The sequence below is a fragment of the Solea solea genome, chromosome 11 (genome assembly GCF_958295425.1).
Source record: "Solea solea chromosome 11, fSolSol10.1, whole genome shotgun sequence".
In the NCBI taxonomy this organism is placed as follows: domain Eukaryota; kingdom Metazoa; phylum Chordata; class Actinopteri; order Pleuronectiformes; family Soleidae; genus Solea; species Solea solea.
Genome location: NC_081144.1, coordinates 27,079,524 through 27,097,826, shown reverse-complemented (window position 1 = coordinate 27,097,826; position 18,303 = coordinate 27,079,524). Strand labels below are relative to the sequence as shown.

The window sequence follows — 18,303 nt, the reverse complement described above, 5'->3', positions numbered from 1 at the left end:
GCTGTTGTTAATGATGTTATGATTTTAAAAAAGCTTTAAAAGGTTCTGGGCATATTTTCAGTGCACGACATTATAATAATGTTGTGCATAATAAAAATAACTTGAACTGTCCCATGTAGAGATGAGATTTACAGCTCTTTGAAGGGAGCCTGGACTAAAGACCGGCTCATTATGACATGTTTGACACTCAGAGTTCTGAGGACCAGTAAAGACAGATATGTAAGAAGCTAACAGGGACGGACAGGTCACACACTCACAAACCACGTTATCATCGGAGCACACACACTGCAAGAATCACAGTGACACAATCAAAGTCATCTGCAAGGTTCTGCTGAGCAGTGTCAACAGAAGAAGGAAATGAAAGAAGAGCTGTGTAAAAGACATGAAGGACAACACGTCACAAACAGGTGGTGAGACAGAGAGGTGAGACAGCAGAGCTCACATGGAAGATGGAGGAGAGGAGGGTTCTTCTCTGTTATCTTGTGGAGAGATGAAGTGACAGCAAGAGGAGATGCAGAGCTGAGTGGGGAAGACAGGTGTGAGCTGATGACGTGCTTTTTACACACACACACGCACACACACACACACACACACACACAAACAGCTATTCTTGTTAGGACACTGCATTGACCTGCATTCCGGCCTGAACCAGAACCACAAATCAAATCTTAGTCCTAAACTTAACCAGTTCCTCAAGGTTCTGCCACGCTAGGACCTGGTTTTAGTCAGTGCAAAGTCAGTGCTTATGCCAGAACATAAGAGTTGTAAGGGTAACAAATACAAGTACACACGTGCACACACACACACACACACTCACAGCAGAGGGAGCTGGACTGCGTTCCCATTTGTTGAATAATACATAAAGAGGCTTGTTGCCACAAGGAAATGATAAGCCTTCGTTGTTATGGTATGGAGGAGGTTTAATTATCCAGTCTCTCTGATATCACATGGAAACAGCTTCCCACTCGTCTTTCATTAAGCCTTTTATAGCTGTTGTAGCTGAGGGGGCACTCTTTTATGAATTATTGAAATCATCTAGCGCTGCATATATGTACAGTATATACATCTTGCATGCCCATGGCAGCCAACTCTGAACAACTGACCTCTGCTGGGCTCGCTGCTCTAATACGAGAGAGGAGGAGGAGCCAAAAAAGTCTGTTGTGTCATGTGCTGTTGTATTGTAGGTCAGACACAGGCAGAAGGCCTTAAAATAGCCTGTTTTTGCCCCTCTCTCTTTGTTTTGCCTCTCTTTGGTGTTTCACAGATGGGATTATATTTTGCACGTGTGGAAGTAAATGATGCTGTAAAAGTGCCACGAGCAGTCACAGCTGAAATGACTTCATATGTAGTGTTTACACAGTATTAAAGAAATAAAGCAGACGTTGTACCCTAATCTAACAGCTACAGAGTCACTGGGAGGGTTAAATGTTGCTGTCTCCATTCCATCAGCCTTGCAAGAGCATGTCTGCTGACCTGTATTGCTCAGAATCAGCAGGTCTCATGAAGTCTTGGATCTTGCAAGAAACACAACTTGCTTTATTGGACTACACACACACACACACACACACACACACACACAAGCCAGGTATGGGCTTTAAGATCAAGGCAGTAATAGTGTTACGTTGATCACGGCAGAGCAGGTGAAAAAGAGCAGACCATCGTTGGAAGCATACAAACCACATGCTGACCTTGTGTTCTTGCTGTTGCACTTTTAAGTATCATTGGGATAAACGCTCTGTTCTCTGTGCATTTATGTGTATTTTTTTTTATAGCCTTTTTTATTGGAAGCAATTACAGAACAACAGAGCAGAGCAATGTAACAAAAGACTTCCATTCCTCAAATTTTCTCACATTTTTACCCCTCCCACATTCCCACCCCATTCAAGGAGAGCAAAACTCTGTCCAATATTGAACATCCAATAGTATCATATCAATACAACATACAACAAATACACACGGAAAGAAGAGGAAAAGGAACAAAATAAAATAAATAAATAAATAAAAATAAATAATAAAATACATTTAAAAAGGGGGGGGGGCTCAGTCATCACAATCAGGCAGACATGTCAAACATTCAATATGTTTTAAAAGAGGTCTCCAGGTCCTCTCAAATGAACTTAGAGATCCATTCAGGGAAAACCTAAGCCTTTCCAGTCTAATGGACAGTAGCAGCTCTTTCACCCATCTACTGTGAGATGGAGGATGAGGGTGTTTCCAGGTGAGGAGTATAAGCCGCCTGGCCAACAGGGTAATAAATGTACCCTCTAAAGTCTGCATAACTTTAGAGGAAATAGGCTGCGAAGGGGCACCGAACAAGGCCAGGAGAGGCTCAGGAGTAATAATAGTATCATATGCCGTGCTAAGAATACCGAAGATTTCACACCAGAATGTGGAAAGCCTAGGACAGAACCAAAACATATGTGAAGGGTCAGCTGGAGATTGTTTGCACCTATTACTAGAGGCACTCACATTGGGGTAAATCCGAGATAACCTCAAATTAGTGCAGTGAACTTTGTGCACAACTTTACACTGTAGGAGGCCGTGTCTTGCACAAATCGCCAATAATCATCAGGCAGTGTGAATCCAAGCTCTTGTTCCCAGGAAGCCTTGGGACCAGACACTGGACTGTCAATAACAGAACCGATAAGGCTGTAAATACTAGAAGTTAACCGCCTACGTTCAGGATGAAGAGATAATAAGGGTTAGTCCACTAGCGTTTCTGGGGGACGACTAGGAAATGCCGGGCTCTGGTTCCGAATAAAATGTCTTATTTGAAAGAAATGGAATAGGTGGGAATTCGGTAAGTCAAATTTCTTTGAGCGCTCAGAAAAGGACATAAAAGTGTCTTGGTCATAAAGGTCCTTAAATTTAGTTAACCCTTTGTTGAACCAAGTCCGAAAGGTTAAATCTGTACATGAGGGCAAAAATAGGTGATTGTTTATAATGGGGGAGAGGTCTGAGGCCCTATGAAGGCCCAGGCCTTTTCTAATTTGAATCCAAATTCTACCAGAGTTCATTACCAACAGGTTTGAGGTAAAGTTGGAGGCAGTCAGAGGGAGTTGAGAGCACAACAAGGAGTGAAGAGAGATTTTAGAGGATGAAAGTTCCATATCTACCCACAGTGGGCGCATCACATGATCTGTTGAGTTGTTAAACCAGTATAAAAGTTTATTAATATTACAGGACCAGTAATAGTGAGAGAAATTGGGCAGCGCCAAGCCACCAAGAGCCTTGGGGAGCTGTAGCACTGATCTTCTGATGCGTGGATGTTTTTTGCCCCAAATGAAGGAACTGGGGATATGAGGTATAGAAACTTGGGCAAAATAACCATTTTAACCAAATTAACTCAACCTACTAGGGATAATGGGAGACTAGACCATCTGTCAAAGTCCAGTTTACACCTCTCAAAAAGAGGAGGAATTGTTTTTGAGAAAAGCTGATTGATGGATTAGTAATAAACAGCCCCAAATATTTAAATCCATCCATAGCATACTTAAAGGGGAAAAAAGGTTGGGGTATACTTTTAGCCAGAGGGTTCAGGGGGAAAAGTTCACTCTTATGGAGATTAAGTTTATAACTTGAATAGGATCCAAATTTGTGTGGACTGAAGCAGCTGGGTTGGCATAAAGCAACTTAATCCAAGATATAATATCAGAATCAAAACCAAATTTCTGCAAAACAAAAAAAAGAAATGTCCACTCCACCCTGTCGAAGGCCTTCTCAGCATCTAGTGAGACTATGACCTCAGGAGTGTCCGAACCAGGGGAGCGAATGATATTTAAAAGCCTCCTCGTATTATGAAACGAGTGCCTTCCAAGCATGAATCCTGTTTGATCAATTAATATTATGCTTGATAAGACCCGTTGTAGGCATTGGGCAACGATTTTTGACAGGATTTTAAGGTCAACATTCAAGAGGGAAATGGGCCTATAGTTTCTGCAAAGAAGAGGGTCTTTATCACTCTTAAGCAGGAGAGAAATCGAGCCCTCAGACGGGGTGGAGGGCAGACGACTATCACTGAAGGACTCGTTGTACATTTTCTGAAGGGCTGGTTCAAGGGTGGCAGAAAATAGTTTAAAAAAACTCAACAGTGAACCCATCAGGGCCTGGAGTCTTACGTTCTGAAGCGTCACAATTGCCTCCTGCACTTCCTTGATAGAGATTGGACTGCCCAGCTCCTTACACAAATCCTTGTCTATATTAGGGAAAACAATCCTATCCAAAGGGTTATCTCCATCCCAAACATCCGAGGGACATTGGGAGGAATAGAGGTCAGAGTAAAAAGAACAAAATGTCTTATTAATCTCTGTGGGGTCTGAGGTGACTTCACCAGACACAGATTTGATCCTTGGGATCAATCTGGATAGAGAAGCTCCACGTGCCTGATGTGCCAATAGCCTGCCCGCTTTATCCCCAGTCTCAAAAAAGCGTTGTTTAGCCATGAATAACTGCTTCTGGGTTTTACTCGTAGATGATAAGTCAAATTTGGACTGAAGCTGAAGTCGTTCTTTATAAAGAGCTCGGGTAGGGGCTGAAGCGTAAAATTGTCAACTCTAGAAACCTCATTAGCAATTGAGGAATTTATCCAACTCTAACTTTTCCGTCTTCCTTAGTGACGAAACATACGAAATAATTTGCCCACGCATAAATGCCTTAAAAGCTTCCCATAGAGTGCGTCTGGGTGGGAGAGAGTGGGATCTCCGCAGAATCATTGGTATCAAAGAACAAGGAGATCTGTGCATGAAGAAATTCTCTAAAAGCAGTCTGGGCTAACAAAGAGGAATTAAGTCTCCATTGTCTGGAGGGAGGGACACGACCTGGAAAGCCAATATCAACAGATACAGGGGCATGATCCGAAATAACAATACTATGGTATTCGCATGAAAGAACCTCCGGTAAAAAGTAATTATCCAATAGGAAAAAATCTATCCGAGAATATGAATGGTGGACATGCGAAAAAAAGGAAAAAACTTCCATGGGTCAATTAAACCTAAACTGATTTTGTATGCATCAAGTACCTTGGCTGACTTGGACAGCACCTGAGTATTAGAAGAAGACCTGTCCAGGGAGGGGTCTTGAACCAAATTAAAATTGCCGCCAATAATCAAATAGTGGTCATCAACTTTAAGAAGAAAGGAAAAAAAGCTTGTAATGAAATTATTGTCATCCCACGTAGGTGCATAAACACAGGCATGCCACATAATTTACCAGAAATAATTACAAATCGACCATTAGGGTCCTCAATATAGTTTGATAATTCGAATGGAACACTCTTGTGTATTAGGATAGCCGCACCTCTTGCCCTCACTGGAAATTTAGAGTGAAACATCTCCCCTATCCAAGGCCGTTTGATACAGTTAACCTCCGAAGAGCAGAGGTGAGTTTCTTAAATATCACCCCTAAGTTGCTTTAAATGAGCCATTACTTTATTACGCTTAATAGGTTGGTTGGTACCTTTCAGATTCCAAGAAATTAAGCGAAGACTCTTACCCTGAGTCATCATATCAAAAAAGAGTCACGAGGAGTAATACCTCTCCCTCACCTGACGAAATTCTTGAGCCAAAGGGGAAGGAAAAAAAATCAAATGTAAAAAATGAGAAAAACAACACACAAAACAAAACAACAAAGAAAAAAGAAACAAACAAAACAAATTATCAAAGCATCCCTCCACAATGCTCACACCCCCTCTCCCCATATACAAACCGAACATATCCACATCAATCCCAACAGGATAAAACTTTCTACTTCCTCAATCGCTTCTCGCTCAAGAGGTCAATTGGTTTAACAATGCAACAACATACACCACTCCTAACAACATCTGACTATGAAAAAGTGAACATAAATAAACAAATAAATAGAAAAGCAATTACAACTTTCAAAGCTAGCCAAAGTAAGCAAGTATTCATAAGTATTTAGCACAAATGAAGGAACAGCACACCCTATAATACTTTATGCAGTGGGACATCTGGCTCAAAAAAAGCCAAAATAATTAAGAATCAAAAGTCAATAAGGTTCAAGGAAAAACACAAAGTCTAACAAAGCAATTCCTAAAATAAAATGGATACAAGCGCACCAGAGGCACAGTAGCCAAATCAGGGTCTCTTTGAAGCCAAAGTAACACGTTCAACGACACTAGAAGGACAGTGTTAACATAACATCAGGCATCACCAATGTAAAATTAGGGGTAAAAGAAGACGCTGCCCAACACAACAGGGCATAATACAAGAAGTATATGCACATCACCACTAAAGCTTGACTAGAGTAAACACAGAACATGCGCTTACCCGTTTCCATAGATACCATGACGCCCATGAAGGTAATCGCAATCACAAGTCCACAGTGTATCGTACAGTAGAAGGGGCAAACTGCCTCATTCAAAAAGGAAAGAAAAATCCCAGCATGAAGGCAGCTGAAAACGCCAATATGCGCTGTATAATTTGTCCATTATTCGCTCGCTGTAGAATGCGTGTGCGTCCTCGGGAGTCTCAAAAGTGAACGTATTATCTTCATTTGAAACTTGCAGGCGAGCAGGAAAGAGAAGCCTAAACTTCACTCCCTGCTTGCTTGATTTTGTTGAACACGGCACGTTTCTTTGCAGTGACAGCGCTGACATCGGGGTACACTCGCAGCGTTGCTCCGCCGCACTTAAGCTCGTGTTGTCTGGCCCAACGAAGCACCTTCTCCCTCTCTTGAAAACGATGAAAGCAAATCACAAAAGCTCTGGGTTTACCTCCCGGTCCAGGTTTCTGGGCTAGGGAGCGATGTGCGATCTCCAGATTCGGGGGGTTAAAGAAAACACCGGGACCAAGGTTTTCCATCAGCAGGGCAGATATGAACTCGATCGGGTCCCAACCCTTTTCACTGCCCTCAGGAATGTTTATTATATGGAGGTTGACTCTACGGGATCTGTTTTCAAGATCGTCGAGGCGGTCCTGGAGAGACTTATTTTGGGCCTGCAGAAACTTCACCGTTTTTTCGGTGCTTGTTATGCGCTCAAAGTTATCAGCCGCCAGGGATTCTGCAGCAGCGAGGCGGCTGTTGAAGTGAGTCAGTCTCGTGAAGTGCGTCCACCGAGGTCTGTAGCGGTTTACCCGACTCCTGGATTAATGCAGACTAGTCGCTCCGGAACGAGGCTCGTTGCTTCTCCAGCTCAGAAACCAGCTGGCTCATTGACAAAGTGTCCGGGAGTTCTTCAACAAGTCCAGGTGAGTTGTGAGCCTCAGAGCTAGCACTCGCCATCTTAGCAAGTTTGCTAGCCACAGTAGCCGCACCACCCTGTGTAACTGGGCAACTCGGTGTGCTGCTCGTTTTAGATTTAGAACCACTCATTTCACAGCCTGGTGAAGCTAGAACTGCTATATCTTCGTCCAGCACAAATTCGGGTGTGGCGTTTACAGGTATCTATTTAAAGTTCAACCGAGAGACCTCTTTTTTGTTGTTGTGAAGGCATTTACTCAAGCATTTGTATGAATGATGTCTGTTTCTCGTTTTTCAGTGGGTGCTCAGCTGTTCTTCCATCTACTCCCACTTCCATGGCTCGTGTGAGGATAAAGCGGTGTGATCTACAGTAAAAAGTGAGAAGAGTTGTGTGTGCAGGTGTTCGTACCTGGATGCCCTCTGTACCGGGCTGCTGCAGCAGTTTGACGGTGCGTGTGTGTGCTGTCTGTTGGCCACGGCCATCGTGCCAGGTCAGGTTGCTGCCTCCGGCGCGGTGCGGCAGCTGGTAGTTTAACTCCTCTGCCGACAACGTGTGCTCCAGCGAGGCGCGGCAAAAGCTGAAGCTGGACGCCGCTGAGACGAGAGAGAGGAGGAGGAAGGAGGGAAGAGAATACAAAGAGAAGAGCAGAGGATGATGAACACTTCTGTTGTCTTTGTTTAAGGCGTTTGCAAACACACTGTACAACTCAGTATCATAGAAACAAAATTAGCTTCAAGATTCAACGTTCACAATTAGTGAGGTTTTTTTGCTTCTCCTTGTCGAGTGGTCTCCACAGCAGGAGATTTAGATGCTGGATGATCTTCCTGAACCATGAGGCCTGGGATCAATTTGGTTTAGGGTTAGGGTTAGAGTGTCCAATTAACAATGCACAATGCGGTTTGGGTACCTTGCTCAGGGGTGACCCTGCCCTTGACCTGGTGGGGACTCAAACTGGCAACTCCAGTTACAAGTCCCCATTGGGCTGCCCTAAGAAGAATGCTAGCCTGAACCAGCAGATCTTAGTAAAACATGTCGACAGACTCTTAAGAGCGCCAATATGTTCCAGTCGCCTAATTTTTGGTGCATCTTTAGTGGTAACAAGTAACAAATGTAGTGGAGTAAAAGTACAAGTTGTAATAAATATATATATAAATAACAAAGTACAGATACGTGAATTTTGTACTTACTCTAAATACAGATAGGAAGGATTTGTACTTTGGTACATTACAACACTACTCTTATGACTATAATACTAAGTCTTTGTCATATTTTAGTCTAGTTTAAGTCAACTAAATATAATCATATTTGTTTGTATTATCTAAATGCTTCTCTATCATCCGATCTATTCTCTATGTTTTGATTCTCTAAGGTTTGAATTCACACAGAATTGTTTTAATATGAAACATTTCTATTTGTACAATTTTTCTTTTTGTTGTTTCAGGTTGAACACAGTCAGACATTACACTTGGACTTATCGTCTTCAGTGTGATCATTGGCATTTTTATTTAAATGAACATTTAAAATGTAGTGACAGAACAGCTGAGTGATAAAATAGATTTCAGTACGTGAGATTGGAACAAATCTTGTGTTTCTTCCTAACGCCATCATTTCTGCCTTTTGTCCTCCTCAGTGTTGATCAAACAACTCCAAACCTTACAAAGAGTTGACTTCAGATCTCATTCCAGTTCATCCGACCCTAACATTTTTGTCCAGTTTGTATTTGTTGACAAAAGTGTCAGTGGATTTCATCATCAACTTTATTTTTATTTCCTGACTGTCCTGTTTCTGTCGGTGAAAGCGAGTGATTGCCAAACATTTTCACCAATGAAACGATCACTGTCTGTACCAAACCTTCTTTTGACTGGTAAAAGATTTGACTCATTTAGTTATTTAGTCATTCTTTGTTCTGCTTCAACACAGAAGACACATACAGTTCAGGCTTCAGTAGAAACATCGTGCCATACGATGGCGGCTTCTGTAAAGCGACGCTTGTCACGTCCTTCATTATCAAAGTCTAATGATACTACAGACAAAAACACCTGTGATAGAGAAGATCCACAGACATGCAGCATTTCTGGAACATTACTAGGTTATTCATAATTATTGAAATCCTGCATCATAAATATTTATTTTTTTCTTTCATCTTTGTGTCCTCCCTCCCTCCCTCTTCTCCTCTCAGGAGTACATTTTAAAAAACAGGACATTCAAACAGAACAAACTGATTTTAAAAGGAGACAAATAAAGTCAATTAGAAATATTAGTGAAAGAAAGAATATAAGTGAACATCTTAAAAAAGATATGCAGTTTAAAAATAAAAGAGTTCGTCTGAGGTGGTTTGAAGGTGCTCGTCTCATAAACTTCAAATGTTAATGCGTCTAATGAACTGTGTATGAAGAGTCCAGCGTTTCATTTGTGACCTTAGAGGCAACATCTGAAATAAAACTGTTCTTATTTTAGAGTTGCACATGAGAGCATGAGACATGCTGCACAGCAGCAGAGGCTGGAGGGGAAACCCCTGGCTGCAGATGAGATGAGTTCACACAACCATGATGGAGGAATGACAAAGATGGTGGGAATAAAAAAAGAAGAAAGAGCTGTCAGGAATCAGGGATGCTTCCCTTCCCTCATAAACCACTTCCTCTCTCCCCTCCTCTGCCTTCACCTTCCTTACATCCATATATTACCACTTTTGGATCTTCTTATACATCAGCCTCCCTCTTGTTTCCCTCCTTCTTCTCCCTCTAGCTAGTCGTCAGGATAAACTTGGCCCGACTCTGATATAATTACTGTCAGTCTGACTGAAGGAGGAGGAGACAGGAGGAAGAAAAGTGGGAAGCTAAGTGCCAGAGCTGCCAATCTCACAGAAAGAGGCAGGAGGAAGCCCAAAAGCAAGGGCAACACAGACACAAAGAGATGCTGTAAATGAGCTCTGAGCTCCATGCAAACTGACAGGAAAGAGGTAAAAGGAGCTCACGGACGAGGCGAGGAGACACATTATTAGACCACCAAACAACTTCATTTCACAAGCTGGTTCAGAGACCACCCGCCTTTTTACCCACATCACTTTTACATTGATTGAAGTGCAGCAGCGTCATGGCTTCCCAATCTGAATCTCTGCCACATGGATGGACCTCCCCCTCTCCAGCAGTCATAAAAGAAGACAAAGTGCCCGTTCCCACAGCTTTAATGGACTCAGTCAGCTTAACCTTCTGGCACATGGCTCAGGGGTCATTAAATATCCATAGATTCCTACTGACAACCTTTTTGGAATGACACTGCAACATACGCCTCTGCTGGCTGCTTCAAGAACTACAATTACAGAGTGGCTGTAGGACGTTTTTTGAGTCTACACTTTCTGTATGAGTTCAACATGGCTGAATTTACACATTTCCTGTTCAAACACACGGGAGAACGGTGAGGTGAGGCAGAGAGGAGCTGTGCCACACACACTGACTGAAGCAGCTGAGCCCCATAGACACAAGCAGGTGCACGTCACTGCATGCTCTTCTTCTACACAGTGACGTGCACCTGTCAACTGAGTGACGGAGTTTACACTAAACTGTGAAGATTTGCACCTGGACCAACAAATACCATTATGGTTTACACCTGAAAAAGGAGGTTCAGGCATTTACTTAGACTTTCAATAACTATCTTGTTATTACAGAGAAGGTAAAATTAGTACCAACGTCTAGTTTCGGATTCAAATGTAAAGTGAGGGAAAAGCAAGTTTGATGACTTTAAAATCATCTCTGCGTTCAAGTGAATATTTGCACCAAATCTCACATAATTCTCCAGACGTGTTCCCACACATTTTAACTTATTCATTTTCAAAACATTTCCATAATTCTTCCATAAAATCTGACCTAAAATCTTCCATGACTCAATTAAAGTATTGAGGCTCTTATAGGGGTGTGTGATATATATGATATATATATGGTCTACGATAGTATCTTAATTGTTGTTTGAACGATGTGTGCAATCACAATATCGATAATGTTGAACTCATTTTGCAAGAACCAATCAAAACACGCCTTTTTGAGAGGCCAAACATTCACTGCATGATCCAGTCCAGCAGGACACACTGCGGCACATGTGCATGAGAACACATGCCGTGTCCACGGAATCCACGTCATTGGATTTAATAACTAAACGTGGATCCTCCTCACTCACATGCAGGTGGTTTGAAAACACTGATGTCACTCAAAAGACGCCAATCTGTAAACTCTGTGGGAAAGCGGTTGCCGTCAAAGACTCGACAACGAGTTTGTTTCACCATCTGTGAAAGAACCAGCGCACAGAATCTGAAGAATATGAAAAGCTTTGGCAGTCAGCGGTCGACCACGAGCCGCCAGCTAACGTATGACAAGAAAACACACTCAGCAAACTCTGGCAGCAGTTAAATGTGTGTCCACATTCTCATGTTAATGCCTTGTAGTTCAAATATGATGAGTATTGTTTACAATAGTTTAAAATGCTCTCATGATAGTTTTTGTTGCTCGTTGTGCAATATTTTATAGTAACTTTAAGTTAATAAATAAGACCAAGTTGTGTTTTGTCAATATTATCATTAACATTTAATATACTTTTAACAAGAGAAGCTGTTAAATGCCTTCCATGCTTTTACAAACACATGTTTGAGGATTGCAAAATATCGCCAATTATCGTTATCGGCAAAATCCCAAAATATATCGGGATATTCATTTTCAATATCATCAATATCGCACACCCCTAGGCTCTTATTTTGATGAGCAGACTTTGTAGCATGTGACATGGAATTTGAAATCATCAACTTCCTGTTTTGAGTCACATCATTCATCATCTATCACTTTATTCTCCACATACTGTAACGGTCACAGGGCCATGGGGGAGGAGTTCACCCTGGACAGAAACAAACAGTCCAGGAGAGAACCAGGGGAGAACCAGACGAGAACCAGGACAAAACCCAGCGAGAACCCGGAGAGAACCAGGAGATAACCAGGAGAGAACCAGGGGAGAACCAGGCGAGAACCAGGGGAGAACCAGGTGCGAACCAAGCGAGAACCAGGGGAGAACCAGGAGAGAACCAGGAGAGAACCAGGGGAGAACCAGGCAAGAACCAGGCGAGAACCAGGCGAGAACCAGGAGAGAACCAGGGGAGAACCAGGGGAGAACCAGGGGAGAACCAGGAGAGAACCAGGAGAGGACCAGGAGAGAACCAGGAGAGAACCCAGGCACATAACCATTTCCAGGCCTGGAAAACAGTTTTTCTAATTTCAAAACTCTTCCAGGAACTCCATGACTGTCTGTAGTGAGGTCTTGTGGTTTGTACAAAGTTACACAAAGTTACACAAAGTTACACAAAGTTACACAAAGTTACACAAAGTTACACAAAGTTACACAAAGGAAAAGTGACTTAAACCTAATGGGTTCATACTTGAGTCTATAACTGAACATGCAGCTGAAACCACAACCTGTCCTCAGGTGTGAAGGTGCTGGATCTCTGTAATCAGGGCTGATTCTCATTGTTACCATGAGCAGAGAGTCTGGACCTGTATCTGATGTGTCTGTCTGTTGCCACATCTCTGCACTATTTATCTCTCACTGCTGTTGTATTATCTCTCACTGCCCTTGCCAGTGACTTTTATCACCTCCTACTCGATGGAGAGGAGAGAGGAGAGAGGAGAGAAGGGTTGATGGAGGGTGGATGAACGGAGAGAGGAGAAAAAGAGAAAGGCATGATGTGTATCATCTGACTTACAGCCAGTCAAAGGAGGAGAGATAAGATTCCTTTAAAAGCTCGGGAATAATGGAGCATATCATTTACATAAGAGGAAAACAATAAGAGAGGGAGGAGACAGAGAGAGAGAGACAGAGAGGGAGGAGAGACAGAGAGAGAGAGAGACAGAAAGAGAGAGAGACAGAGAGAGAGAGACAGAGAGCTGCTAAAAGGAAGGGTGAAGTATCAAACATGACATGTGCTTGTGAGTACGTGATGATTCCACCATCAAGTACTCAGAGGTGTGAGGTGATGTGAGTGATGTCATTGTGGCTCCTCCTCCTCCTGAGGCCATATCCACACGCAAACAGAATGAAATGTAAACTTTGTCTTTGTTGTTTTGAAAATCATGAAGCAAAAAGACCAACTTAAGCGACTTTGTTTGTTAATTAATTACTTTACAACTTTTAGCTAATTTAGCGACTTTCTGCCACAACCCCAGTTCTACCACATGTGTGAGCTTCATCTAGCTGTAGTTATCGCGAGTGACGAATACTGTGACTACACAGACATGTGCAGCTGACTGTGTGCAATAAAAAAAGTGAGAAAAGGTTTGGTTTTGACTTGTCCATCGTTCTGACTTGTGTCAGCTAAGATTGGCACCAGCGCCCCTTGCTCCTCTTATGTGGAGGATAACGCAGTAAAGGATTTTCTCCTCCCCTTCAGTTTCAGACTTAAGTGACTGAGGACAGGACGTGTCTTCTCAGGTTGGCTTTAGTTACCTTTCATTGGACGTAGTTAACTACACTGTCAAACAATCTCCAAACACAACAGAATGATAATGTTGACGATGTTAGGGACAAGAGGTGGGACCAAAGATATCATCGTTTTCAAAGAATAGTGTTTCAGGTTTCCCAAAAGAAACATACATGTGTTCACCTACACCTCAGTGTTCACCTACACCTCAGTGTAAGAGTGTGGGGTCCACCAATAATCGGTAGTGGCTGATGATAATTCAGCTGGAGGAGACGTCAGGGCTCTACAGTGATCATATGTGATCAGAAATATTTAATATCTCACTGGTGTACTTAACATTTGCAGGGTTTTCCATACAATGATCAATGTGTGGCAATAGAATCAACACTGACTGTCACAACTGATAGTCGACCACAGGACTTTTGGAGTTTGGAAAACACAACAACAATGTCGTCGCGTTAGTAACATTAATGTAACCTCATCCTCTGTTGCCATTGTTGTTATTGTGAGAAACTGGAAGTATAGTTTAGCATGGTGGCATTTTATAAACCACTGTCTCTTTTAATACTGCACAGAATGCAGGGGCGGTTGCTGGTCTTTGAGACAGGAGAAGCTCATTTCAGGCACATTTACACATCAATTACAAACAAACAACCAGACCAAGGAATCTTGAACTTTTTACGATCTCGTTAGTTATTCAAACCTGAACCTCAATCCCTCAGACGTGAGGGATTGAACATGGCCTAAATTTAGAAATGTAAAATGTCAGCCGTCTGAGCACAGCTTCTGCTAAATCTATAATTATCACTCAACACTCTTGGTAACTTGTGCAGCCACTGACTGTAGAACATCTTTGCATCGTTCCAGGAGGAGACTGCATATAGTCCGTCAGGTTCAGTTTACAGTTAGGGTTCAGTATTTAGTTGTGCTGGTGACGGCTAAAGTACCATGACTGTGTGTGTGTGTGTGCAGAGGTTATGTAGGTCAACATGAATCAGCCCAGTCAAGTGTTAACGTCCTATCACCTTCTCTTGACTGAGCAGCACATCCACTGTGCAGAGATGTTAAATCTCAGGGGCATTCCCTTCTGGAGAGGTAATTAAGCTGCGAGGTGCCGCGCTCCGAGAGGTCGTTCCAAGCTAAATCCCACAGTACATTAACGAGGCATCACTGGACATTTCTCATTTGACTGCAAAAGCATCGAAAGTCGTCTACACTGACAATTTTGCCGCGTGGGCCAATTTGCAGAAGTTTGTCCTTTGCTCAACCTTGGCATCAACTTAAGGACCGAGTGAGTGTGTTTGCCTCATCCTCTCACGAGGAAATTGGTTTGGATAATCCACCATCGTCTCATGATGTATTTCAGAGGCATGATGTTAGCATGAAAATGCCACCTCTTATTCCAGCCTTGAAGTGCAAGCTTTATATGAAGAAAGAATTCTTATTTTCATGTAATCTCAAAGAGGGTGAAACACCGTCATGGAGATTTGACGCCTCAAACTCCCAATGTAGCCTCAAAACAGACCAACGCTGCAACAATGCATCTAGCAGAGACTCAGTGACGCGTTGGTCCTCTGTGGTGGGGCTATTTATCACTCCTCCACTCTTAACCTCAGGAATGAGCCTTGAAATTACACCAATTTAAAAGAGCAGGGCGTGAGAATCTGGTTGCAGCTTTAAATATACATTTAAAACCCCTGCACCCCAGGGATTTCTCCCATGATGCATCACGGCCTATTATCCACTCTGACATGAGACATCGCTGCTGAGGCTGTGTCTAAGGTTTACCTTTCACAAACCATCAGTATCATGGGAATGCACCGATAGGAGAACGGGAGTAAACAATGGATGTCCATGATGATAGCAGATAACAGTACACCACCGCTCATCGGGGCACACATGGAGGGAAATGAGGACGCCGGCATGCTCATGCATACACAAATGTGACGGCATGACTCCAATATCCACACTTCTGTCTGCTTTCATTTAGGATAATGGACCACAGAGTGCGTATGGAAGCCATGTGGCCAGAGGATGAATTATGGATTCAGACCAGGGTCGGAAATTAGCGGCGGCTCAGGGGAGAAATGTCCTTGAAATATCTAAAATGACCCTTGTTATATGCATGAGGAGTCGAAAACGTCCAGCTCGGCTTCCACAGCAGGCAGCAGTCAGACTGTTAGTCTGTTCAAAGAAGATAATCATGTCACAGGATTACAGGAGACAGGATTACACCGGCAACTTCACCTTTCTTCTCACAATCTAGTCATCGGGCCATTAATTGAGTATTTCTTTGGTCCATAAGAATGTTAACAAAGGCTGCTGCTGCTGATGATGCTGCTGCTGATGATGATGATGCTGCTGCTGCTGATGATGATGATGCTGCTGCTGCTGATGATGATGCTGCTGCTGCTGCTGCTGCTGATGATGATGATGATGATGATGATGATATTCCACAAACCCAAATGTTTCTGTTTTCCCGATTTCTTTGTCAAATGGAGGAAATGAAACCAGAAAATAGAGATATTTAAGAAGCTTGATTTAATTATTAAAAACTCGAAAACTGAACAATCGATTATTAAGATAGTTGACGATTAGTTTAGTAATCGATTAATAATCAATGAATCGCATAATTGTTGCAGCCCTGAACAGGACGTTGATTGTTGGTTGGGGAAATCTACCAACAGTACAAGACACATTTAGGAAAACTTTATTATTATTATTATTATTATTAGCCAACAAATGTGTGAGGATTTAACAGGTCTGTATTTATGTGGCACTGTTCTAGACCTGATGAACCCTTAAAGGTCTTTACAGTTTTTTTACAAACAGTCAGACAGCAGATTACTTGGAGCCACTCACACACGCATGCACAGCCACTTGGAGTAATATGGGGTTCAGTGTCTTGCCCGCTACAGAAACCAGGAATCAAACCGTAAGTTTTTGGTTGGAAGACGCCTCGCTCTACCACTGAACCACTGCCACCACCATAGTGTCGTTACCCAACTTCTCCAAGGCTAAATGTGTATAATGGTGATGATGAAAAGCATCCAGAAACAAAGGCACTGGGCTGGTCAGTCATTATTTACACTCAGTATTCCTTTAATCTTCTGTGATTTTGGACTCGTTTCCACGCCCACTTCAAGCAAAGCATGTTTTGCATTTTCAGAAGGACGTGGAATGAATTTGAAAAGTAATGTTTCACGTCTGACCCTGAGAATTGTGCTGTGACATTTACATAAGAACTTTGAAATTGAACCACATGACCATCACAGGGGGATTTAAGGCATTGGGGGTTTTTCTTCTTTGAGATTCAAGGATGTACATCCTCTGGCCAGGTAATCACATGATCACTCTGATGACACACCCCCACAAAACTGATCCAGATCCACCCACGTTATCCAGGTTAGGATAGGTTAGGTTAGGATGGAAGCATCAGAAGAGATGAAGCATGACATGAGGAAGTATATCAAAGGTTACCTGGTGCGTGTTAAGCTCAGTGATGTTACAACAGGATATCAGACTTTAGCTCCTCACAGAACCTCCAGCTGTTCTTTGTGACTTTGGTGGTTGAACGTTGTAGTTTGGATCGACCTCAGTGACACATACACCACCACTGTATCCTGTCAGCTGATACTGCTCTTCTTCTCCACTTTTAACTACACCCACATAAGGCAACACTATACTAGCATGGCTACTGCCAGACCACATCTCAATGAGATTGACTATGAGTCTGGAAAGTTAGTGTAGTCACCTCCCACTTCCAAGAGGCGTGACCAACAGGCGTGGATTTGCTCTTGGACTGCTCTGTGATCTTACTGTGGAGGTTAAACATTGTATAAACTCTGGCTGTACTTCAAGGGCTCTTACATCATCACGTCATGTTTCTATTTTATATCTCCTAAGTCGTACAGAATCTGTTGTTCTTCCTTATTTAAATTGTGAAGGAGCAAATGTAACACTTTGACCCGCAGGGATTAATACAGTATGCTGATTCTGAAGTTATGATTGTCTGTATAATATGAGAAGATCTCTGGCATCATTGTCTTTATGCATTTGGTTAAGGTGGAGTTGGAGTTACATGAACATACAGGTGTTAAAATACATGCTTGTATCTGCTGATAAGCAAAGTTCTGGAAACAAAAAAAGTCCAAAACGTAACTTCCCTGTGGCTCTTTAAATATTCAGTGTTTGTTTACAGCTGCTGCTCTGACGGCAGAATGTGCTGTCTGAGTGGATTAACAGATGTTTGGATACATAATATTTCCAAATGTCTCCATCTGAGCACAATGGCCTCAATAAACACACACACACTGACTTAACAGCAGGGAATTTAGCAGGTTGTCACACAGAAACAATGTCTGCATGCATCACAGTATCACAACACGATCTTCTAAATTCCTGTGTAATTCAAGTCATTTGGAGCAAAACACGATGAACCAGATGGTGTGAAAATGAAGCGCAAAGTGACTGAAATGATCAAACTATTTTATCATTTTCCTTCTAAACTGAGATCAAAGATGGATTTCGCGCGTCGAGAGGCTGATACAGGCTGATATAGGCTGATACAGGCTGATACAGGCTGATACAGGCTGATATAGGCTGATATAGGCTGATTCAGGCTGATACAGGCTGATATAGGCTGATACAGGCT

The 18,303-nt window shown here is 42.5% G+C and overlaps 1 protein-coding gene across 1 annotated transcript in view; it reads right to left on the bottom strand.

Moving 5' to 3' along the window:
• samd10b (sterile alpha motif domain containing 10b) overlaps nt 1–18,303 on the bottom strand; it is a 63,599-nt gene that overhangs the window by 31,362 nt on the left and 13,934 nt on the right. The window contains exon 2 of the mRNA XM_058643956.1: nt 7,607–7,791. Within this exon, the coding sequence (XP_058499939.1) occupies nt 7,607–7,791 (185 nt within the window). The remainder of the gene's footprint in view (nt 1–7,606; nt 7,792–18,303) is intronic.